The sequence below is a fragment of the Paramormyrops kingsleyae genome, chromosome 16 (assembly GCF_048594095.1).
Source record: "Paramormyrops kingsleyae isolate MSU_618 chromosome 16, PKINGS_0.4, whole genome shotgun sequence".
NCBI classification, from domain to species: Eukaryota; Metazoa; Chordata; class Actinopteri; order Osteoglossiformes; family Mormyridae; genus Paramormyrops; species Paramormyrops kingsleyae.
The window spans coordinates 4,125,384-4,151,401 of record NC_132812.1 but is presented as its reverse complement, the minus strand read 5'-3'; the positions used below and the strand labels follow the sequence as shown (position 1 = coordinate 4,151,401).

At 43.3% G+C, this 26,018-nt stretch overlaps 1 protein-coding gene across 5 annotated transcripts; it reads right to left on the bottom strand.

Moving 5' to 3' along the window:
• Positions 1-162: 162 nt before the first annotated feature.
• Positions 163-24,815, bottom strand: LOC111854114 (serine/threonine-protein kinase Nek5). Of its 5 annotated transcripts, XM_072700133.1 has the most exons (22): positions 24,645-24,815; positions 23,283-23,355; positions 20,354-20,488; positions 19,542-19,638; positions 19,182-19,279; positions 18,270-18,353; positions 12,661-12,731; positions 11,904-11,990; positions 11,294-11,348; positions 10,875-11,075; positions 7,646-7,739; positions 7,086-7,213; positions 6,482-6,750; positions 6,141-6,219; positions 4,456-4,545; positions 3,270-3,317; positions 2,381-2,458; positions 2,179-2,298; positions 1,578-1,791; positions 1,199-1,315; positions 902-986; positions 163-807 (listed from the first exon to the last, which is right to left on the bottom strand). In XM_072700133.1, the coding sequence occupies exons 2-22, from the start codon at positions 23,334-23,336 to the stop codon at positions 492-494; spliced, it is 2,520 nt and encodes an 839-aa protein (XP_072556234.1). In that variant the 5' UTR covers positions 23,337-23,355; positions 24,645-24,815; the 3' UTR covers positions 163-491. The 5 variants fall into 5 exon arrangements, with proteins under 5 accessions (XP_072556234.1, XP_072556233.1, XP_072556235.1 ...); XM_072700132.1 differs by lacking the exon at positions 24,645-24,815 and having other exon boundaries at positions 3,237-3,317; positions 23,283-23,690; XM_072700134.1 differs by lacking the exons at positions 23,283-23,355; positions 24,645-24,815 and adding an exon at positions 21,071-21,177 and having other exon boundaries at positions 3,237-3,317; positions 20,354-20,542.
• Between the last annotated feature and the right edge of the window lie 1,203 nt (positions 24,816-26,018).

Below are 26,018 nucleotides of genomic sequence, written 5' to 3'. Positions count from 1 at the left end.
TTTTTTCTCAGTTGAAATTTTAATGTTTCTGTTAGAAAATCGTTTGGGGTTTTTGACATTGTTCAGGAATTGTTGCTAATGCTTCTGGCCTGGTTAGTTTTTCCACACTTAAAGTTTGAAACAAAATATCGTCACACCAAATCGCTTTGCATTCCAGTGTTCTGTTTTGAATTCTTTTGACTTAATTTGATTCCATTGCCTATTTTGCTGCATTCTATTAGAGATGTAACCAGGAGCCCAGTACAGTAAGTAGGTGCCATGTACGCACCAGAAGTATATCCCTCTTCATCACCCACCTCCCCTGTACGGACACTGGGGAGAGACCCCTTAACATTTAACTAGTAATGAGACCAGAAAGTGCAGCTGCATGATGGGCCTGCAAATGAGATGTTCGAGCTGATCGGAGACCTGTCATATCCCTGAGATGGACTGTCACTGTGTGCTGCTGTCTTGGGGAGCTTCCTCACGGTGCTGGTCATGCTGAGTCTCTGCTAGCTTAGCCCCTGCTCGGCAGCGGTGATTTCCCCACCATCGGCCTGGTCCCCGTCTACGACACCTGGATTTCCTGACTGCATCTGCAAATTTGTGCATTCTGGAGTCTGGCTGTGACGCCTGGCTTGAGTGTTCTGTGTGGTGGCCATGGCATGTTCTGTCTCCCCATCACCGGTCTCCAGCCTTTGGCCCTCTGTCTGCTTTCTGTTTGCTTCATCTTCTCCATTCTCCTCCTCCATCTCCTCCTGAGGGATACAGTTCTTCATGGATTCAATCACCTCTCCCATCAGCTCATCTTCTGATTCCTCAAAGTTTCTGGATAGCAGGGTAAAAAAAAAAAGGGAAATGCCGTTGAAACCAGTGCTGTGCTGTTCGGCTCCAGAGCAACAGAGACGGGGAAGCTGCGTACGTGTCGTCGTCGTCTGACCGGGGCTCCAGTCGCTCTTCATCCACGTCTGTGCCTGAGCCTTCATCATCCTCATCTTCTCCCTCTCCTATGGGGTCAGGGGTGTCCGTGTGAAAGGCAATTTAAAAAAGAGGAAAGGTATTGATTGATAAACAGAAGGAGAGATAAAATACCTAAGAATCTGCAATGAAAGAATGGCTTTATATAAATATGCATCTAGAGAAAAATGTAAGCATTAACTGAGGGGGGGATTGAGAAACATTGTAGGGTTCTGAACCCATCTGAGGAGCAAGTTTTTACCTGAGGGCTTGAAGGTGACAGTAGAGGTAAGTGCTGCTTGCCCGAAGGCCTGTAGTAGAGTGTTTGGTGCCCCCCCGGCCCACAGTCTCCTCTGTTCCCAGGGTCCCCCATCTTCTGCTTGGCAAGTCGTGGAGAGACACCACACACAACGGATTCAACTGAATGTCAGTCATGACAGGATCGTGCTGATAAACAGCAAAATGCTGTTTTTATGTTAGACACAGGTTAGGGAACAGTGTGGCCCTGGTGTTCCAGCAGTTTTCTTAGCAAACAGACAGCAGCCAGACTGGAGATGGGGCTTAAGAAAAAGGCAGACTGTGAGTTTGTGGGAGATGACAGTGTGAAGGTACAGTCATGGAGGCACTGCAGTTAGACTCACCCAGGGCAGGAGCAGACGTGGTGCAGATGGAGGACACCTCCATGTTGGCGAGGGCACCGAGCAGTGTCCCGGGGGCCTCCTTACCCCAGCCCTTCCTCCGGACTGCCTCTGGGTCCTCCTCTGCCACTGGTTTTGCCCCCACACCAATCCACTCCCTGTGCTTGAGTTCCTCTCCAGCCTGGAATGTTAGGGTCTGGTTTAATGGGTCCATTTCCTGGAATTAGATACGCAGGGAACGTCTAAGGTGAAGAAATACTGTATTGTCATGTTATATTGCAGATGTCTTCACCCAAAGCATATTTACTAATATTTAGTAGATAAGTATTGTACATATTGTTATAAACCATAGATGTCATATAGAACTTGTGGTTAAATCTGACAAACATTAGTTACTCCATTAAGTCCTTTGCCTATTCTAATCACACTCTTACATACAGAAGGCCAGATCAATATCATTCCACTTTACCACACTCTCCTTGTTGAAAAGTGTTTTGTTTTTATTGCAGTTTAGTGCAGACTGGGTGATGAGGTCAGATCTGTCCTGAAACAGGATGAGTTTGGCTTTATGTGTCTCAGTGATGATGTTCCCTTTCAGCTCTACCTCCTCCTCGTCCTCTTCGTTGTCCTCATCATATCCCCGATCTTTCTCTTCTTTCCCTTCTCTTTTTCTCCCAGTCTGTATTGCTTCATCATTCAGGCGAACCTCAAACATGATTCCTTTCTGGAATCAATAAAAAAAAAAACACGTGTCACTTTTAAAACTTCACTCATCCTTAAAAAGTCTGTTTGCCTTGGTGTTTCACCTTCCACTTGTCCTTCCTCTGCAGTGCCGCTTTATTTTGCTGCATCTTGTCCAGCTTCTCAGTTTCTCTCTCTGAGTCCTTTGGGAGAGGATCACATTGGGAGGGCATATAATTCAGCTCCTGTCCCCCATATGCATTTAAAACGTCCCAGGGGGCAGCTTGCCTATCTCCCTGCCTGATATCTGGTTTTCAGAATAATCATTGTGTGAGAACACAATCCGGTACGCGTGTGACACAGTGTGTGAGTGTCACTGAGAAGGTAATGCCCTGCTTCTGGTCCCTGATCTGCTTACAGGTTTAGGAGAGAACCACCCTGCCTTATCCTTAGGTTGATTACAGCACTTCTGTTAGAGCAACATGACAAATTATCCAATTGATTACAATATTACCATCACATTGAGCTTTATTATGATCAATTGACATTCTTAGAAAAAAAATTGAAAAGTAACTGAATATAATTTAAATTACTTTTTGTTTGCACTAGGTGGCATCATTGTGACACTGGACAGTTAAAAACACTTTAAATAGATTCCATTTATCATCTATTAATTAGCACACAAGTGTTCTGAGACTCAAACTAAACCACAGTGCTAAAGATCAGAAACACTTTAAAAAATATGCTGAAATACTGTGTGTCCTGCAGTGTTTTCAAAACTCCATGTATGTAGTCAGATGCTATGATGTATCTAGCAGGCGACTTCTCTTAAGAATGGCCGCTTTACAAAATCTCCTTCTTTGTTCTGGAAAGCAACAATGGTCCCGTTCAGACTTTGAGCTGGGAGCCCAATTGCACCCTGTTGATTTCTACAGTCTGCCACTGGTCATGGCTTTACAGCACTCCGTGTTACACTCATACATGCACTCCCGCCTTCATCCTGATCCCCCTTACGTCTTCGTGATACTGCTGTCTGATCACCTGCAGCTGTTTCAGATACTCCTGCAGACAGACAGCATGGTTATACATCATGCCTCACTAGTTGACCACCTGCCATAATCTATCATTGTTTATATTCAGTATTCACTCATCATTTACAGTATTGCCATCACTCTTACAATCAATATTCATACTCCATGAACACTCACTCAGTAGTATACAGTAGTAACATTTACTGTTACTCCCAGTATTGCTGAAATATTCATAGACAGAATTCATACTGGATCAGAATGAATTACATTCACTTGGTATTCAAGATGTTCATCTAGAATTCAAGCTGTTGACTTGAATTTTTCACAGTATTGATGCACGCTCTGTGTTCTCACACCTATATTTCACACATGCTATTAATTCAGCATTCACACTCTCCCAATATTCACACCTCCCCCAAAATGAACCAGACTTTATGTTAAATTTTACCATCAATAACTTTCCATTCTCAAGCAGTAAACCCTAGTAAACCCACAGTTCATTGGCTTATATTGTTTCTACATTGTTGTTTGTCAAACTTTCTCATTTAGAGAGTTACAGCAGTGATTATGTTTTCCTACACAGTACATCTCCACCTTTGGAGCAATGCTTGAACAAATCATATGGCCTAGAAAGAAAGGTATGATGTTATGTTAGTTTATGTATTTTTGGGCTGCCAATGTAATGCATATAACTGAGACACAGTAATTCTGCATTAAGTCAATAAACAGTGCAGCTTGCCTGAGGTGCATGTCATGTTTATGCAATGTGCACCGCACCCAGACACTGCAAATCCCACACCCTCAGAGTCCAGCTGCCAGCAAGGTTAACTAATCTAAACAATGTGATGCAATTCGGGCCTGACTGATTCATCATCTGCAGTGACATGCTGTACTAACTGGGAAGGAGCAAAAGAAATTTCAATTTAATCATGTTTGAAAAGTATAAATGATAAATTATCTGTAAATGTATTTATTCTGATTGTAATGTTAAATCTGTTCTTGTAATAATGTGCTGGTAAATGAAAGGCCTAATAAAAAATCAAGCAAAGCTGGCAGACTGAAGATATGGCCCCTCCCTGAATGTGATAAATGTCAGCTTCCTTCTCTCCTTCACTCTGTGCCTCCACACTCCTCTCTAATGTCCCACATCTCTCCTCCTCCCCTCCTACCTCCTGGTGCTGGTCCGGTGGGGGTTCCCCTCTATGCTTGGCCTCTTGCCCCCTGGGCTGATTTGAGTCTGCAGTGGAGGGCCGGAGACCCTGATGGAGGTATATTGAATAAGGAACAGGAGACAAGGAACAGAGACAGTGAGCAGTAAGAGAGGAATGAAGACATGGAATATGGGTCCAGGGATGACTGAGGGTATGAAAGGGGACAGGGCAGAGACAACAGAGTCACTCTGAAACCACACTGACCCTGGGGTCAGTGCACCGATGGTAAGGCCTCACCAAGTTATAATAGTCCTCATGTCATCGTAGAGGACAGACTTACACTGCAATGCGGAAAAACAATAAACTGATAATGATACGTGACTTTACATTGTCAGAAACTCCCAGAACCCTGTAGCTTAATGACAATAATAATAATGATAATAATAATAACAATAATAATAACATAAATGCTTCCTTCATAAAGAAATAGGCTCAATACATGAAATTTTCATGGAAATTACAGACAAATAGAAACTCACCAGCTGTGTCTCACTGGGGTACAGTATGAGAGAAACTCACCAGCTGTGCCTCACTGGGGTACAGTATGAGAGAAACTCACCAGCTGTGTCACACTGGGGTACAGTATGAGAGAAACTCACCAGCTGTGCCTCACTGGGGTACAGTATGAGAGAAACTCACCAGCTGTGTCACACTGGGGTACAGTATGAGAGAAACTCACCAGCTGTGTCACACTGGGGTACAGTATGAGAGAAACTCACCAGCTGTGTCTCACTGGGGTACAGTATGAGAGAAACTCACCAGCTGTGTCTCACTGGGGTACCGTATGATAGACACTCACCAGTACAGTATGAGAGACACTCACCAGCTGTGTCTCACTGGGGTACAGTATGAGAGACACTCACCAGCTGTGTCTCACTGGGGTACAGTATGAGAGAAACTCACCAGCTGTGTCTCACTGGGGTACCGTATGATAGACACTCACCAGCTGTATCTCACTGGGGTACAGTATGAGAGAAACTCACCAGCTGTGTCTCACTGGGGTACAGTATGAGAGAAACTCACCAGCTATGTCTCACTGGGGTACAGTATGAGAGAAACTCACCAGCTGTGTCTCACTGGGGTACAGTATGAGAGAAACTCACCAGCTGTGTCTCACTGGGGTACAGTATGAGAGACACTCACCAGCTGTGTCTCACTGGGGTACAGTATGAGAGAAACTCACCAGCTGTGTCTCACTGGGGTACAGTATGAGAGAAACTCACCAGCTGTGTCTCACTGGGGTACCGTATGATAGACACTCACCAGCTGTGTCTCACTGGGGTACAGTATGAGAGAAACTCACCAGCTGTGTCTCACTGGGGTACAGTATGAAACTCACCAGCTGTGTCTCACTGGGGTACAGTATGAGAGAAACTCACCAGCTGTGTCTCACTGGGGTACAGTATGAGAGAAACTCACCAGCTGTGTCTCACTGGGGTACAGTATGAAACTCACCAGCTGTGTCTCACTGGGGTACAGTATGAGAGAAACTCACCAGCTGTGTCTCACTGGGGTACAGTATGAAACTCACCAGCTGTGTCTCACTGGGGTACAGTATGAGAGAAACTCACCAGCTGTGTCTCACTGGGGTACAGTATGAAACTCACCAGCTGTGTCTCACTGGGGTACAGTATGAAACTCACCAGCTGCTTCTCAGCCCTCAGCTTGTTCTGATTGGCCTCTTGTCTCCTCTGCAGATATTCTTCCCGCGCAGCCACCACCCTAGAGGAACAGCACATCTGTACACTAACACTAGCAGACTCACTCAGTCTAGAAAGCAAACGGCAATTAATTGGATGATGTGATCTTTTGGACTCAATTGTTGGCACCATTATCTATCAATATATAAGTCATAGATGCGCATAAACATTCAATAAGCACGAAAGCTACTTTACAGTTCCCATTGGTTAGTTCATACTGATAGCAGCATTTCAGTGAATTACTGATGCTCGGTTCACATGCTGGTGCTGTGCCAGAAACTCACAGCTGATATGGCTGATATGGACAATGTGCCCAGTCACTCTGTGGATCTCTGCCTTTCTCCTGAATGGCTGCTGGCGGAGGAGGAGGAGGAGGAGGAGGATAAAGATGAGGAGGGGTCTCCTCCTGGCGTCTCTGCTGGATGGCATCTAACTGGGCGTGGTAGTGGACATAGAGCCCCTGCGGTTGGTCATACAGATTCACCATGTGATTGGTCCAATGGTCCTGGTTCGGAATCTTCTCCTTCAGTGCCGCTTTGTGGTTAACCGGGTGCTGAGGGGCAGAGAGAAGCACTAAATACAGTTAGTATTCCCAGTGAGGGGAAGAAGAACTAGCCTATTATAATATACATCCAACTACAAAAGGCACTTAACCTACACTCATCTGACTAAGATCCACCTCAAGTGGATAAAAATCAAGTAGTTCAACAAAAAAAAATGTTTCACTAAATCATGGCAATTACATAGATACATGGGAAGATGCTTCTGAAAAAACATGTTGCCTTCAGGTACAGCTGCTTTATGTTGCCTGCAAGGACCTGCAAGGCATTATGTTGTGCAGTATACAGGAAAACTGGAAAAATGAATCAGGAGAACGGAGAGAAATACTTGATACTCTGGAGTGTAGACATTGGCTGGGGGATTCCACACTCGTCTGAGGGGTGTTTTTTTCGCCAAGCCCCCAGGCTTGGCAGAGGGAGCAGGCCTCTCTGCAGCTCTAGGCTTAGCGACAAGCTCTGTCAATCAGGCAGGGCAGAGAAACCCAGTTCACTGGATTGCAGTTATGTTGCAACTCAATTCCAGAGCAGTGGTAAGGTTAATCCAGGGAAAAATATTTCTGCTTCTGTTCATTGAAACTGTAAGTTCATGATATTTCCCAGGAGCAGATTTATCATCTAATGTGGCATCATTAGGGTGATTGGAAGTGGTACATTTTCTTATTTGCTATAACTGGCATGACTGTGGGCTTAGCGACAGTCTACTACAGCTGCTGAGTAGCCGCCCTGATGACATGACAGAATGTATATGTCTGGCTCTGTGTCCAGATGAATGGGGGGGGGGGGGGGATACACTGGGGATGCAGACAGGTACTGAAATGTTATGGCATTTTCGCAGTTGCTTAAGTAACCAGATGCTTCAGCTGACACTCCCTTCCACACCCTTGGTACCTGCAGCCTGTTTCGGCTTGGGCCGTGTCTGGGGGTGGGGGCGTGGGGGGCTCCTTCTGTGCAGCACAGTGTGGCTGAACTCCTCTGCCATCATCTGGGATGGGGGAGCATCAGAAAGACAGGGACAGACCTCAATCATGCTGCTATTCTGCTTGAATTCACTTGTTTGTTCTCCTTGCAGTCCATGGCCTTCTTAAAATTCTTTTAAAATCTTTAAACGTTTAATGGTATCTTAATGTTTTATTTATTCAATGTCCAGCACTACACATACATAAGAAATCACAGAAAATCACATGTCATGAACATACCTGCTTAACTGGTGTGGTGACACAGTGACTATGGGCAGTGGTGGTTTAATGGTTAGGGAAGTACACTTGTAATTGAAAGATTGCAGGTTCGAATCCCTGACCAGCAAGGCACCACTGAGGTACCCTAAGTGAGATACTGCACCCAAGCACTGCTCCCTGGGTGCTGAATTAGCTGCCACCTGCTATGTCACATATGGGTTAAATGCAGAGGACCCATTTCATTGTGGTGTGTCAACAATGACCACCGATCACCTAAATGAACAGCTAACTTAACCAGATAATCTATGTCAGGGAGGACACTTTAAGCTACTTCAAGTTCTACAAACTACTGAAAGACTCTGGTGCTTGGCTAAATAATTCAGCTCTACTTTTGCTGGTTTGTTTCCTTGACTGATAGACTCATCCAACTGTTTCACTTCAACATTAGGGACACATGCATGATTATAGGAGCCTGACCAATCAGCACACAGCAAGTGCTTAAGTGAAATCCAGGTCCTTTTAATTGAAAATCCTGTTCTAGCTCAAAGCGTCCTCCCTAATTTAACACTCAGCTGTACTGTTGTGACTGTGTCATAGCTGCACTCCTTGGACTCTCTTTTATTTGTCCACGAATATTTAAGAGTAGTCACCTGACCTATTCCAGTCTGCTTTTATCCCAACTATCCAGGTACTACTAAACATTTCCAACAGAGTTTCAGAGTTTCCTTGCTTAAATGCTGCAGACTGGAATACCATGCCTGACCAACCCACCTTAACACTCACGCAAAATTAAATCTCACCACTGGAGCTGGGCATTATGGCAAAATGTTTTATCATGATTATGTTTCTCACATGCGTCGATATTGATGATTATTACGGTGTAATTCACATAATTTCTTTACTTCATGATTCCGTTTTTGCTTAAAATTCTCTTAGAATTGCTCTTAAACAATTTCAGAACAGGAAAATGCAAAAAAATAATGGACTGCAAATTGAAATCTAAATTAAACAAACCATACAAAAAAAAAACCTTTTTTAAGTTTTTTTTTAGAAGATGCAGATGGTCTGATTCGTCTCTGGGTTTTTTCATTGGCTGCCTTGCTGCTCTTTCCACAACACTGGTTTGACATTGCTGGTACAGTTGTCACCCATTACCCAATAGGAAGTATAATGCTACGGCCTGTATCTAACCAATACAGCATGCAATTTGTACCATATTTCTTCACACTGAGCATGGAAACCCTAATTGCTGGTGTTTTTGACTGTAAGCGCTTGCATTCTGTATGGTCTGCTGGATGGCAATGCTTCAAGTGGTGAATTCAATTCACAATATTTCCAACTTAGTTTCAGCAGATTTTACAGTATGCAGAGCCAGTCTAAAATGTGTCAGAGATCAAAATGCAAAAAGTACTCCCACTGACATCTTTTGATCTTGTTAATCCACAATATCTCCTTTTTTAGATGCTGTGGCTGCTGAGCTGTTGCTTTCGTAATCGACACTTGAAGCTTCTTCTGAGGGAGCGCTTATCTCTTCCATGTGTCCTGATAACTCAACCAACCTTGTAATGCGTTTGCTGGGTGTAAGCGGTCTGCTTTTAAAAGACAACCATATGCATATGCATAGGCGACACTAGGTTTTTCTCCCAGCGGGTGCGAGGTGAGAGAGCCAAAAAAGTCATTCATCTAGATATATAAATTTGTAAAGAAAAAAAAACGGTGAATACATTGACAGCAAACGGGGGGGGGGGGGCAGTGCGTGGCTCAGCTGATTAACACTCTTTGCATGTGATGAGGAGGCTGCTGATTCATGCCTGGCCTGAGCAGAATAGTCACATGCCTGTGGGCCCTTGAGCAAGGTCCTTAACCTCCAGCTGCTCGAGTCTCAAAAGGCAGCTGATCCTGCACTGTGATCCCCAAGCCTGCTCTCACCTGCATGTGCCTGTGTGTGTCATGGAGAGCATTATGGGATGGGTGAAAAGGGAATTTCCCCACAGGGCTCAATAACATAATCATTAAACATTATTATTACACATTGATATGACTATCACAAGCCACATTTTCAAAAATAATTTCATAATATAGTTTGTACTTAATTTGTCTGTTTATTGAACTTATTATGGTGAAACTGAATTTTCACCTGCTCAGTAGGGAGTGCAATTTCACCCCTGGTAAAATTGCCTATTACCATATGATTGGTTGGAATAGTGTTAATTTCTGCGATGTGATAGGCAGACGTGTGCTATCAAGCAATGTTCCTTACCGAAAGTTTATCGAAGTTTGTCATTTACTTATCGTTTAGACTTTATATGACGATAAGTCAGTATATCATTAATTTGGATACCACTAAAGTTTTACAGTCCCTATGGTCTGAATATAAACATATGTCAGATATGTTCTGCAAAGTGAGGGCATTCTGCTCATATTTTCATGTGAGAACATTGAGGTTAGGCTATTATGCAAAAACTGTCTGATAAACAAATCTCTAAAAATACGCATCCAGGGAATGGTAAACAGATGGCTGATAATGCTGGTGTGAGAACATGGACTGTAGATTTAAAAAATGAGAAAAAGAAATAAACCTTTTCTGAAAATAGGTGGTGTTTGGAGATAATGCTAATATAACAGGGAAGGGTTACACATATTTAGCAATTGCTTTTATCCAAAACTACATGTATTTTTTATTGCAAAAGCAGGGTTAGATAGTCCCTAGAGATATCGGGGTTAAGAGTCTTGCTCAAGTGCCCGATGGTGAAATCACTCTGCCAACCGTGGGATTTGAACTGGAAACCTTCTTATCACAGGCACTGACTGACGTGTGTATATGGAAAGAGACACTGCGCATAATGAGTAAAACAATTTTCCAGTACAACTGCCCCAGAACCTGCGACGAGAGACGACAAGAGTCACAGATGTATAAACTGGCAGGTGAAGTCGGGCCCCACCTGTGCATCCAGGTGTTTCCTGATGAGTTTCTCCAGAAAGGGCCTCTTCAGGACGGAGTTGACTGAGGGCCGGTCCCGCGAGCTCACCTTGAACAGCTGTGTCACCAGCAGGCGCAGGTTGCATGAGTAACGGGAGGCGATGGGTTTAAAGCTCCCCCTACAGATCCTGAGCACCAGCTGTTTTAGGCTGCTGCCCTCAAACTGCAATCAGCAACACAATCACTTAGCACAGAGACTGCAACCTGTTTAATACTGTGTTATTATTTCACTGTTATTCTGAACACTGGAGAGCATCACACACATTAAATTCCATTTTAAATGCAGCTTTTTTCTCCTTCAAATAAATAAATTTGACTGTTTGTTTTTTAATGGAACTTACAGCAATTCTTTTTTTACATATCATTGGAATCAGTACTTACGGCATGTTTGAGTGAACACAGCTCATAGAGAACACATCCCAAAGACCAGATATCCCTGGGGATTCAGAGCACAGCATTAACTGAGGAACTGCAGCGCATTCATTCATCTAGGCATAACACAGAGGTTAGGTGTGGCCCCTAGTTATTACTGATCTGGATAAAAATCATTCTTTTTTTCGTTCCTGAGAGAAATACTTGGATGAGGTCCATCAGTTAGAGGAGCAGGTGCCTTTGCTGGCCGTCACACACTATCTCAATACTCACATGCACCTGGTTTAATATGCCTGGATGTGGACGCATATGGTGCTCAAAGAACAATCGCCCTCATGACCTGGCTGTTCTGCCTTTTCCTGGCCCCCATACTGTAGCATCTTTCAGAGTGTGTAACAAAGGAGATGGAATCTTGTTTCCTACACAACATGCTGAAAAGCATTAAAGCTAGGAAGTGCTTTTTTTTCCACTATGGCTGTTATGCTTCCTACCTCCCCCAACTGAATTCTGGGTAACTTGACTGTGGTGCCAAACAAATGAGGGGGGAGAAGTCAATGTCCCTTTTCTGAAGAGACTAAAAACAGGAAGTGTGTTGCAGAAAGGGACAGGGGATGCGTACGTCTTATTATTGTAGGGTCTGTTCTCACAAATCTCTGGCGAGAGATAGTAAGGCGTCCCCACACACGTTCTGGCAAGTTCCATGGTGCTGAAATAAAACAATCAACTAAAATGTATACAAATAATCATCATATTGTAATTTGACAAATAATTTACAAAGATATATATCATTATAGAATAAGCAAAGCTGTTAAGTATAACACAAGGATACAATGGATGGGGGACTTATATACGGTATTTTAACTATCAGCTAACAACTGATATGCATTTGCGTCCATCTTACAGAGGATTCTGTTTTCAAACCATGTATTTGCTGAGAATATATAGATTGAGGTGGACAAAAACAAATGGTCAAGTCACTGTTGCTTCCTGGGGACTTTTTCTGTGATGCTGCATGGGACTTTAGAATGACAATGAAAAGCTTGCTGGTGCACAGGCAGATTCAGTAATTAAATGCTTTGATTTCAGGAAACTTTCCTGCTTTCAGTGTAGATTTGAACAATAACTTTTATGCTTCTCAGAAAACAGAAATAAAAGACAGGATCATCTTTGCCAGGTTTTTCAGCTTTGTTTACAAAACTGCTGGAAATGTTTGCTTCACTCATGCAGCTATTTATAACAGAAAAAAACATTAACATCAATTTTGCCTCCGCCCCCCCAAACATACTCCCAATAAACAGTGTTTATGGCTGAGAAAACATCAGATTAGGCACAGTGTATCCCTGCACTTCACACAGATAGCGATTACAGCAACTCACTTGTTTAACATTCTTGCAATTCCAAAGTCGCCGAGCTTTGCTTTCATCCCATTGTTAGTGAGAAATATATTCTGTGGGGGAGAACGACACGTGTTGCAGCAGAGTATAAGGGATTATATGACACACTATGCAGCTACCCCACCCTGCTCCAGGAGGATAACAGATTTATGAGAACCAGGCTGCTTTGGTCTTGGATGAAGGACGCGCATACAGTAACTTATACTCTGCTCCTGAACATTATCCTGTTTATAGATGTTACTGTATTCAGGTCCCGTGAGGACATCATCCGTGAGGATCAGCAGCCCCCCCAAATTCTGCCCCTGCTCCTAGTCCCCCACCATTAGGATATCCAGTTCATTTATTGCAGAGTTCCTCATTCTGGTCTTCAGGGACCCACAGTCGGTTCATGTTTTTGCTTCCTCCATGCTCCCTGCCAGACAGTCCACAGGGACCCACTGATGTGGACTGTCTCTGGGCCCCTGAGGACCGGATTGGGAAACCCTGATTTATACGATTGCATATCTGTCACAATGCCAGAGTGAGACTATCTAGGGCAGTGGTTCTCAATCCTGTTCCTGGCAACCCACCTGCCAGAATGTTTTCGTTCCAACCCTACCTTAATCAGGCTGTGGTGTTTTGAAATACATACGTGTCAGCAGGTGTCGCTGTTACAAGATAATGTAGAGGTATGGGGAGAGAGGGGTTGATTAAAGAAAAGAAAAACAGTTGTAAAACTACTACCCGAGTACGTACAGAGATTCATTGTTCCGAATACACAACATATTGGCGACGAGGATGGTTCTTCTTGCCCTCTCACCCCCTCCTGCTTTTTTGGAAACTCCCGGTGAGCCGAACATACAGTTTAATTCATGGATTCGTATGTTTGATAACTGCGTGACGGCGTTGTGTGAAGTGGAAATTCCAGAGAAGAGAAAGCGTGCTTTGCTAATTCATTGCTTAGGTACAGAGGGACAGAGGATTTTTTACACACTTACAGTGTCTGATGACAAATATGAGGCTGCGCTGACTGCTTTACGAGCATCTTTTGTGCAGAAAGTAAACGTGGTTGCTGAGAAATAAATTTCGCCAACGTGCTCAGAGACTCGGTGAACCTATCGTGCAGTATGTGGCTGCTCTGCGTGAGCTGCTTGTGAACTGTGACTTTGGCGCGGACGATATGATTAGAGATCAGATTGTAGAGAAGACATGCACTTCACGTATACGGGAACGTCTGCTGTTGGAAACGGACCTCACTGCAAAAAGCGATTACTATCGCGGGACAAATTGAGTCTGCAGTAGCAGAGGCTAAAGCTATGGAGCGGACTGAAACTTTAGTTAAAGTGGTGCATACTGGTCCACGTGAAGATACAAAACAGTGGTGGCGTCAGAAATCTGTACCGCGTAAGTCCACAGCTTCTCATCAGATGCCATTTCGTGACTCGCAAGGAAAAATGGATGCAAAAACATGCTTCCGTTGTGGCACTACATCTCACTTAGCAAATTACCCTAAATGTCCAGCTAGACAGTCAAAATGCAGACAGTGTGGTAAATTTGGACATTTTGCAAGAGTCTGTCGTAGTTCAGCTCCCACCTGCAATGTACAAGAAGTTACTGTGCCTGAGTTAACGGTCTTAAGCATTGATACGCCTTTGCAAATGAAACAGAAACAATATCTGACATGCACTGTTTCCTTGCACACGGAGAGTGGCAAATCAGTTGACACTGAACTACTTGTAGATACTGGATCAGCTGTTTCCATTATCCCAGAGAACCTGTACCGCCAGCACTTTTCAGATATTTCCCTTAATGCACCTAATGTTAATTTAGTGACATATTTGAAAAAGACTATTCCAGTTTTAGGGTGCTTGTCCCTTGATGTTACCTTTAAGTGTCACTGTGTGCAGGCTTCATTCTACATCGTATCTGGCGGAACACCATTACTTAGTATGGATCTCTTCACTGCTTTGCATCTTGACATAAGGAATGGATCTGTTGCATCTTCTACAGAAAACAGCCAAGCTGCTGTAAATTTCACTAAGCCTTTGGGTTTGGCTGCTGGCTTTGTACATAAAATAAAAGTGCGTTCAGATGTGCCGCCGGCCCAGCAGAAACTGCGTAGGCTGCCATTTGCAGTGAGAGATGCAGTCTCGCAAGAGTTAAAGAGGCTGGAATCTGAGGGGATCATAGAAAAAGTAGACTCCTCTCCCTGGGTGTCTCCAGTAGTTGTCATTCAAAAGAAATCTGGGGGAATTCGACTTTGTGTTGATTTAAGAGAGCCAAACAAAGCTGTAATCATCGACAGTCACCCATTGCCACACATTGAAGAAGTTTTTACAGAATTGCGTGGTGCTTCTACGTTTTCTACAATAGATCTCCAGCATGCATATCACCAAGTGACTTTGCATCAGGATAGTGGAGATCTGACAGCTTTTATCACACATGACGGACTGTGCCGTTTTACAAGGGTCCCTTATGGGCTGGCCTCAGCACCTAGTGCATTTCAAAGGATGACGTCTCAGATTTTGGCAGGTCAGGATGGTGTGCAGTGTTATTTAGACGGTATCATTGTCTATGGTGATAATCCAGAGGTGTATGAGAAACGACTTAAATCCGAACTACAGCGTTTGCAAGACAGTGGTTTAAAGCTTAATGTAGAAAAGTGCCACTTCAGGAAAACAGAGCTGCTATTTTTGGGCCATGTTATTTCTTAGACTTGTTGGATGGTATTCCAAATTCATTCCCAATTATGCGACATTGGTGGAACCTCTCCGTGCAGTGCTCAGAAAGTCTACTAGCTTTTCCTGGACAAAGGGAGCACAGGATTATTTTGACCGTTTGAAACATCTTATCACTGCTAGCCCAGCCCTTGCATTGTTCGATCCTTCTTTACCAACAACAGTTACTACAGATGCTTCAGATTATGGCATTGGTGCAGTGCTTACCCAGCATCATGGCATTGCGGAAAGGACTGTTGCTTTTGCATCTAGAACATTGTCAGATTGTGAGAGGAAGTACTCCACAATAGAAAAAGAGGCCTTGGCATGTGTGTGGGCAACAGAAAAGTGGGGCCGACACTTTACTCTTTGCACTGATCACAGTCCCTTGTCCACTCTGCTTTCGACTAAGGGCCTTGGACGCGCGGGCATGAGAATCGCCCGATGGTCTGCACGTCTGCTGTGTTTTAACTACAGCATGAAGTACAAACCTGGACAAGACAATGTGACAGCTGATTGTTTGTCCAGACTTCCACTCCCAGTCACCGATTATAGTCAGGAGCAAGAACTTGAGATGGTTGCAGTGCTGTCTCCTGAGTTTGCAGCTGTTACTGTGGAGGAACTTAATTCTGCATGTGACGCTTGTCCTATTCTCCAGCAGGTAAAGGGTTGCATCGAAAAAGGATGGCCTTGTAAAGCTAAATGCGCCGCTATTGCTCCTTATCATCGGCTTCGAAATGAGCTGTCTGCATACGATGGGTACATAATTCGGGGCACACATCGAGTGATCATTCCAGAAACATTACAACCAAAGTTCATACAACTGGCTCATGCCACACATCAAGGAATGGTGCGCACAAAGCAGAGGCTGAGAGAATTGTATTGGTGGCCTGGCATGGACTGTCAAGTGGAAAATGCCATCAAATCTTGTGCTACCTGTCTCCAGCAGAATAAAACTGCTACTACACATGTAGCTCCACTCTGTCCTGTGCCTACTCCAACGACCGCTTGGGAAAAACTGGCTATTGATGTAGTTGGGCCCTTGAATAATGCCCCTCAAGGATGTCGCTTTGCGATAACACTTATTGATTACTACAGCAAATGGCCAGAGATTGCGTTCGCGCCTGATGTTACTTCTGCAGCTAGTATAAAGTTCCTATCTGCTACATTCAGTCGTGAAGGAAATTCGCTTGAACTTGTGACCGACAATGGTTCACAATTCGTTTCAGCTGAGTTTGAGGCATTCCTTACAGACAGAGATATTAAACACTATCGTAGCTCTGTCTATTACCCCCAAGCGAATGGTAAGATTGAACGTTTTAACAGAGTGTTCAAAGACTGTTTACAGACTGCTAGCATTGAAGGTAAAGAGTGGAAAGCTTTTGTGACAGAGTTTTTGCATACATACAGGGCAACTCCACATGCTGTGACAAAACTGTCACCTGCCGAACTTTTGAATGGCCGACAAATTAGGACAAAATTACATGTGAGTGGTCTTCCATGCGTGACCCCACCGAAGAATAAAAAGGATTTAAAACAAATCATCCAACGGTCACAAAACAAAATGAAAGACTATACAGATCTGCGACGCAGTGCAACACCTCCGAAGATAGAAGTTGGGACATTTGTGCGTGTTAGAAAGCCTGGGATCATCAAGACAGGACAGTACAAGTTTACACAGCCTCTTAAGGTTGTCGCTCAGAGAGGCTCAGCAACATACCTCCTCTGTGACGGGAAAGTTTGGAATGCTATGCATCTGGCTCCAGCTGCATCCTGTGTCAACGCACCTGCTACAACTTCTGTAGCAGAAGACTCCTTCATGTCTCCTGTAGCATCGCAAACACCTCAAATGATAATTTCTCTTCCTCAAGCCTGACGTACTCATAGAGTGCATCGTTCTCCAGTGTGGTCTAAGGACTATGTTACTTAAAAAGACATGCTCTTTAATTTAACGAGGGAGGGCGATACAAGTACTTTTGAGAAATAGTTAAAAAAAATAATAATGTGATTTACAAAACAATGTATTGTGGAATATTTAGTGGCATAATATTACACGTTGCAATATTCAGAATTGTGGTTTTCTGGTGTTCTGTGCTTTGTTTAATTTTGCTTGTAAGGCAAGTTTCCGTTCTTTCACAAAAAGGGGATATGTGGTGTTTTGAAATACATACGTGTCAGCAGGTGTCGCTGTTACAAGATAATGTAGAGGTATGGGGAGAGAGGGGTTGATTAAAGAAAAGAAAAACAGTTGTAAAACTACTACCCGAGTACAGAGATTCATTGTTCCGAATACACAACACAGGCTTATATTGTCCTTAATAGGCTAAAGCCAGTTTCAGACCGAACGTGGCATACACTATGCTGCGCCACTCACGGAGCTTGTGCGAGCACTGTGGTCAAAGATGAACTTCGTTGAACTTTGACCTCTGCGCGCTGTGACACATTGTCTCGCGATCAATAGAAACAAGGCACCGAACCGGGCACAGAAAACGAAATGGAGGAAAAACTTGTGTGTCCATGTCTGAGTTCCCAGAGCTATATCACACAAGCGTAGAATCTTTTTGAATGCGAAATATACATCATCGCTACTGACCGCGAGCCAAAATGACAGGAGAGAGTTTTGAAAACCACGCCTACTCTGCGGCGAGCACAGCGCATGCCGCGTTCGGTCTGTAACCAGCTTTAGCCTATTAAGGACCATATAAGCCTGATTAAGGTAGGGTTGGAATGAAAACATTCTGCCAGGTGGGTCGCCAGGAACAGGATTGAGAACCACTGATCTAAGGCCTTCCTCACTCTTTCACAGCCACCGAGCCACGGCTGATTACTGAGAGAGGCAGGCTGGAGGCAGGCAAAGTATGCATGAGCCTTTGCCACAACATGCAGTCGCTGTACCTGAGCCTTGATATCCCGGTGTAGGACCTTCCTGTCGTGAATGTGCTTCAGTCCTAGGCAGATCTGTACAAACCAGTCCACTATCTGAGGAGGACAGGAAAACATCAGGACAGGCTCCCAAAATACACAGATTCTACACGTACTATCCTCCATGCCTGATCGCATTATGTTCCTTCAAACAGGCTGAATTAGAAATAAAAATTTGACGTTTGCTTAACCAGACAAGGGGACATGGGCCCCCCTCTGTGTGTGAGCACAGCGTGCACCTGGCCTGTGTCCTCAGAGGAAGCTGTGGGCCGGCACAATGTCCGCAAGACAATGTTTGTTCAACATCGTTCAGTGGAACTGACTTTCACTGCAGTGACACAATGCATATGGAGATGCGGAGTCCAGAAATGCAGCTCAGTTTGAGGTTTAGCAAAGGTCCTGTTCATATCTGCTCAGGTCACCTTTACTATAAAATGGCAATTTTCCTTTGGGTAGCAAATTGTTCATTTAAGCACTATGTTCTGCAAGCACCATTTAAGTTTAATATTCTTGCCTTATTCAACTGTCTTATTCCATTGACCCCAAACTATGTTGCATCCAGGACTGTAACTCAGATATTCTTACCTATGGATCCAGCATCTCACAGGTTAGTGAAGTCAATTTGTAGAAGGCAGACATGAAACCTGCCCAATTATTTATTGTTTTAATTGACCGGACAGTGACATGAAGTTTTCATTTTTCCAGTCATAATCACTGAATAACACAACTCAGATGTCAACCTTAATCTACTTGAAGAGCTGAGAGTAGAGCCTGTACTCAACAGAAGTATCTTAGCTCATTAAGATTCTTTGGAGGCTGTGGACAAAACCATATGCTAAACAAATCAAAAACAGACATGCATACATCCCTATACATGTACTGTACCTGGTCTTCACTAAAGAGGACGCCTCTCTGCATATTGATCCTCTTCATCAAATCTCCTCCATCACAGTATTCCATTACAATATATAGATTGGTCTTCTCTAAATCACAAGCAAGACCAAGTCAAGATAACAGATTCACTCCATCGCCTATTCCTACTGCCAGTATATTTCAAACAGTTTTTAATGAAGATTTAGGTTAATCATTTTCTCCATGAAAAGCCACCAGAGATGTTCCAGAAAACTATGCTTTCTGAAGAGCTTTGCCTAAGTTTCCTTTACATAAGAGAATCCATAGTTACGTTTAAAATGTTGCGAAAGTGCTAGTAGTAATAATGACATTGTATATGTGCCATGCACAGACCCTCAAATGATGTTATAAACATGACAATATTTGGATGCTTCATCTTCGAGAGCAAGATCACTTCCTTTCTGGAAGCTTCTTTTTCCTTGACAGGCATCTGAAAAGAACAATGTTTCAGAAATCATCATGAAATATATAATATTCAGTAATATTCTCTTTACACTTGGGGTGCTTCATTGCAGCTTCCAACTTACCTGACAAGGCAGTCGAGCAACCATGGTCAAGTACCCACAATAGGCGTACCTTCTAGAATACCATTCAGTAAGATAAGGCATAAGATGTCTCTCTGTGTGTGTGTGTGTGTGTGTGTGTGTGTATTATAGTTTTCGGGGGACATGCCACTAAGATAAGATGTTGAGAGTGCTTAGTGACTGAATAGCCCAGCTTGACTTGCTCTTTTAAAATTTTTTATATAATAAAAAAAAAGCTTGACTTGCTTCTTATGCATGACGTTACTGAGATTCCTGGAGTTCATGCTGTTTTAAAGCATCTGGGAATCGAAGCCCATTGTTGGAAATTCTGAGACATGGTGCAGGAGATGTTATACTTCTGTATCCAAATCTATCTGTGTCTTTATGCTAATCATAGCACAGCATGCTAGATGAAGGACAATAAGCTGGTTCTTTGCCACAAACCAGTGAATCCTAAGCGCACCTTCGTTGGTTATTTTAGTCTGTTATATTAAAAGGTAACATAGCAACATAAAAGGTAGCATTTTTAAATTGGGAAAAACACCAGTGGTTATACTTATGATTAGTGATTAGTTACTCAGCAAATATGGGACGCACATTAAGTATACAAAGTTAGTATACCTTCCTCAGGTTGATTTCCTTCACCACGCATTCCGTTTCGCTGCCTCCGTCTTTGGCTTTCACTAAGAAAGCTTTTCCAAACGCTCCTTCTCCAATTTTCCGTACAACTTCATAGTTGTTCATGTCAGTGACAGTCTAGAAAAAGCGCATAGGGCCAGAAGATTTTCGTGCTCTCAAAAATTCATTATCCTGTACGGGCAATTCACATTAGCAAAGTATCATTTAGAAAGTCGCTATTGTTATTGAGATTATCATATATTTACACCGTACATCGAACGGCTTTAAGTCTGGATCCGACATAGTTACAAACGCACTAAGAAGACAGTTTCATGTATTTTGTTAAATATAATCGGATACATAATATATAACAGTAACACTGTAGTATGAAGTTAATAAAATGTCACTTACTGCACCTCCGTTACCAAGGCAACAAGTAAACAAATATCGTTCTGTACTTAGTTTCGATTTAAAACAAAAAGTCCCTTAAAGTTTGTCACCAGTAAGATACAATTTTCTGTTGTTCAGTATAATGCGAAGATTAAACTTTAAAACATGTAAAATAATTTCCCTAATTATTCCCTAACTAATACGCAGCAGATCACCATAATGTCAGTGTGAAGCGGACAAGCGTGAGCAGAGAATTCTGGGAACCGTATTTCCAATAATCCTGTTTGTGGGATCAATGTAAAAGTAATGGAAAGATAAATTTACATTTACCTGAACAAAAAAGTGTTGACTTTACGAAAGGCACATTTTAAAGCATTTATTTTTTTCCTCAATAAGTGCTCATGATGACGCAGTGGCGGAACAACTGCACACAAGGCCTCGGGGGACAACATCGATCGCCCCCCCACGCACACACACACGTATATGTGGCGGCGCAGAAACGAGTTTTAAAGTGTGTGTGCAAGAACACAAAAAACTTAACGAGCGAATTCGACTGTCCCTCACAGTAACAAGGCGTTTTCTACGCCTTTTCAGACAGGAGGATATTTGTTTGGCTATGCCTAGAAAACAACGTTGTTACCAGTGTGGAGACCGTCAGAGTTTTACCAAGGACAAAAATTCCACCTCCAGCTGCCTGCCCATCTCATACCTTTTTGTTGCAAAAATTACAGTGTATTGTGTACGTGAATAGGGTATAGGTTAATTAGTGTGCACGCACCGTCTTTCTCATTCTCATAATGCGTCCATGCAACTGGGTTATAGCCCATTCAAATGTCATGTAGCTTTTTATACAATTTAGACAGCACAGAATCATTAACCTACTTTAAAGCATTTATTTATACAACCACATATTTCCCACATTTTGACATCAGTGATGCAGTGAAGATACAGCCTCTTTATTTCTTGACGCCAATCCTCCCCATTAATCCGGGCTTGGGACAGGTGTTCTGTCGAGTTGAGCTACTTTGTCGAGTTAGGCTACCTAATCGATAGCTAGGCTATACTAATCGATAGCCCTAACCCTAACTCTTACCCTAACCCCCCAAAATCCCTAAAACCCCTACCTGAACCCTAAACCTAACCCTAATCCCAAGATGGTGGAACTGCACATGCGCAAAAAAGGCTCGATAGCACGTCTCGATAGGTAGCTCAACTGGTCAGAACACTTGTGTGTATTCAGGTTTTTGGCATAACCTGTAAGTCAGCTGTTCAAACCCAGGTGTGAGGACTCTTCAGCCAATCAGTCCTCTAATTAGTAATCTAATTAGGGAATTGCAGCGAAAACCCGCATACACACCGGTGTTCTGTCATAAAATACTACCTATGGAGACGTGCTATCGAGCCTTTCTGCGCATGTGCAGTTCCATCGTCTTGGGATTAGGGTTAGGTTTTAGGGGTTAGGGTTAAGGTAAGGGTTTTGGGAGGTTTGGGGGGTTAGGGTTAGGGCTATCGATTAGCACTACGGTAGCCTTTTTCGACAAGGCAGCATATATCGACAGAACACCGGCAATATTAGACAAAACTATATCGGAATTCATTCTATAATTGACATAGTTTTAACGGTGCCAGCAGTGAAACAACTAGCCAGTTTATTAGTGGAATAACTTTTTATTGTAAATGAAAACCATGCCGCAGGTGCAATAAATAAAATATTGTAGCTCTCGAGTGGTGAAGAGATCATCAGGTGGACAGTAAAGTTCAGTTATTAGCAGACTGCGTTAACGTGATCCCGAGGGGATAAAGTACTTTCCCATACAATACATTTAGCTTATCACTTAGTACATTGCAGTTACAAAACATTTACGTAGTTTTACACACAATTCCATGTCGACTCATTTATATAATCGCCATCATCCCAGCCCTAGTCTGATGTCTGGGAAAGAAGTACCTCCCATCCGTGCCTGTATGGATGATATGACCACTCTGACCACAACCAATTGCATGTACAAAGTGACTCCTGGAAAAACTTCATTCCAACATAACATGAGCATGGATGAAGTTTTAACCCTGCAAGTCCAGGACTTACTCCAGTATCAATGGTCAGCTCATTGACAGAACACCAATACCAATGGTATTTGAGATGCCAGTCAAGAGTTTAAGGTGGTGGTACAATTCAATCCTTAAAAAAATCAGGCCAGAGCAAGCAGCTGAAGGAAGAAACCATCAAAGACCTTGTTAATATAGACATGAACCTGCTTCCAGGGAAACTGAAACCTTGGTGCCCGCAGTTTGGACTGCTTCCCTGTCTGATGTGGCCTCAGATGATCTACAGTATGAGGTCCCCATGACCAAAGCTGGAGAGAACAGTCAGTATATACATCAAGAAAGGGTTCAGATTCCCATGATGCCTCAGTGATATCGGGCTCTATGGGAAGTTGGGAATTGCTGTTCTACCCAATTCCAAGAACCTGAACCAATGGCTTGGGGAAGACCCATTATGTCTCTGTTGCCAAACACCAATAACCCAACAGAACATACTCACCAGAGACCAAAGACCAGCTTCACCCAAGGTCGCCACTTCTGGAGGCATAAACATAAGTACTCCAACCTGGCACCTGAAGTAAAACAAAAAGGCCTGGGAAACACCGATGGTGCCCGTGGTGGTCGGCTACTGAGCGAACCAACAACTGGCTCTGGCTGGAAAGAAAGGAGCAGAACTGGACTGCAAGATGACCGTCAGCCAGAAGGTGGAGTAAAAGCACCTGGGTGCACCTGGGACAGCAGATGTCACCCTTAGGCACATAACATCTACACAATGCTCATCAACGAAACACCAAGGAAGGAGAGTGCCTGACGGTCCTAGTGAAGCATTTACCCCCTACCCCCACTTAAGGAAGGATCGCCAATCACAACATTGGATTGTAAAATCAAGTCCTATGAGCTCAACTCAACTTACGTTTAGTTACTATATGACATTATACCATCATGTTTCTCACATGTACCAGCCCTAATGGACCTCAGAAAAGCCATAAATTACAGGCTTAATTACCAGCAACAATCCTAACTCCAGAGCAGGCAAAACACCGGCAGGCTTGTACAATCCCACTCCCATGTATTATGACTGATACACTGTAGTATCAGTCTCTCTTCTGTTCACGTTCTTACATAAATCCTTCTTCACTGCCATAAATCTCAAACTTGGATTCATCAGCAAGCAGGATTTTTTCCCCAGGGATCCACTATGAAATACTGGTGTGTCTTTGCCTATGCCAAAGCATTGTTTTGTTTAAGTTTTCCTTTGACTAATGTTTACATGCACTGCTCGCAGGAGACAGCGGTTACCCACTTAAGTGCTGGTTATTAGCCCCATTCCACAAACCACATAAAGAAGAGGAACGCCAGTTCAAGGGAATGTTAAGTTGTCTGGCTTGTTGAGCTGACCACATTAACAGCGGCAGTCACATGCTGCCATTTGACAATTTTTTTGTTTGCCACACTGGCAGATGTACTATACTAGCAAATAAAATGGTTTGGCGTTCCTCTACTTTGGAAACTTCACATTCTGAGAAATTTCTTTTTTCTTCCTGTTTCCACCAGTCAAAGTTGCTGTTTGCTGCAGTTTCCTGCTTCCAACACATCAAGTTCAAGAACTGACTGTTCACTGGCCTAATCTTTAATGGCACCATTGACAACAAGATAATCAATGTTATTCACTTCACCTGTCAATGGTTTTAATGTTATGGCTGATCAGTTTATGCATGTTTATATATACACCTGCCTAATTGGCACTGGCAATTTAAGGTCATTTCTGGCCTCATGGACCATGAGGGACCACACCAAGAGGCTAGGGCTTCGTCCGATCACCTCAGGTCATCATCCCTCCACTGATCAGGGAAGTGCTTACCCAGGAGCCACCCGTGAGGGTGGGCAGGAGGCTCAGACACACTGAGAAGTCCTGGAGCTGGTGAGAGGGAGGTGAAGAGGGAGGTGGGAGGCACCAGCGTGAGACCATCTTGTTTTGTCAGTTATTCTGTCACGATGGGAATGAGGGAATGATGATGCACTTGCTGGCTTAGACAGAGGAACTTTATTATACAGTTAACTTAAAAAGGACATCAAATTAAAAGGGACCCTGAGACTTCAAAACAAAAGCAGGTAAACAAAACATTGCTATAGGGCTGAACTGAAAGGCTGGAGAATACAAAGACATGTAACATACCAGAAAATGGGTGTTATCAGTGAGGGGCACTAATAAACAACATGGGAAAACACAATCCAACGCATACAGTAATCGACAGAGGAACAGCGACAGGCACATATATACATGGATAAGGAGGGACATGTGTGGGCCATTAACACTCAACCAAACGTTAGGCCTCAAACACCAGGAAATACCAGGAACACAGGGCCAAGGTACAAAGCTAAGCACAGGCAGGGTACCCAAGAACCAAGATACTAAAGGCAAGAACTAAACTAGGGTACATAAACACAAGGAACATGATTAAAAATGGGGTTAACCAAACACACAAAACTCTAAATGTCCAAAGTGGGTCAAACTATGACTATGGGAAGCTTGGTTAAAAGCTGCATGCTCAGGCCATTCAGCCATGTGGCGGCACAGGGACCAAGGAAAATGGAAAGGAGTATAACTGGGGTAAACCTTTGGGGAGCACAGGGAACAGAACGGGATGACCAGCGACACCCTCTGGCCAAACAGGGAAACATTGGGCAGAACAGGACAAGACAGGGACCGATCCTAACATTAAAAATGTTAGGTTTGAGTCTCAGAGAACAACACTGGGTTAGAGTCCCTTCCCTTACTAAGAAAGCAGGGGATCCTGGTTGTACTGTAAAATAAAATGAATGAATGCATAAATAGTTATAGTATCGAGTTCTGCAGCTTTGCAGTCTTTTTGTGCAGTTTTGGAATCTTTTATAACTGGGCAAAATGAGTTAATTTAAAAGCAAAGGAACGGACACTGCAGTGACCTGCAAAAATACTGAGCCAGCTGGAAGGGTTGTAGGCCCTAATCCTGACATGTTTGAAGAAGAGTGATTTAAATATCTGTCTTAAACATGTGAATGAATATTCTCCTCGTCTTGTATGCTAGAGTGTGCTTCACGTAAGTGGCATGTTGCTGAGTTCATAGAAAATTGCGGTAATGTGATATCTTTTGATAAATGCACCTGCATATGAATTCTGTGACTTTGCTAACTCCTGTTTGAACCCTATAATGAAGGTTGCTACTCACTCTCACTCAAAATGTATTGTTATTGT

Coding starts and splice junctions, on each gene's coding strand:
- LOC111854114 (XM_072700132.1), bottom strand. CDS start 23,336: ATGTTTATGCCTCCAGAAGTGGCGACCTTGGGTGAAGCTGGTCTTTGG. Junction 19,639..20,353: donor AGGAAATCAACCTGAGGAAG/GTATACTAACTT, acceptor TGTTCTTTTCAG/ATGCCTGTCAAGGAAAAAGA. Junction 11,991..12,660: donor ATTGCAAGAATGTTAAACAA/GTGAGTTGCTGT, acceptor GTTTTATTTCAG/CACCATGGAACTTGCCAGAA.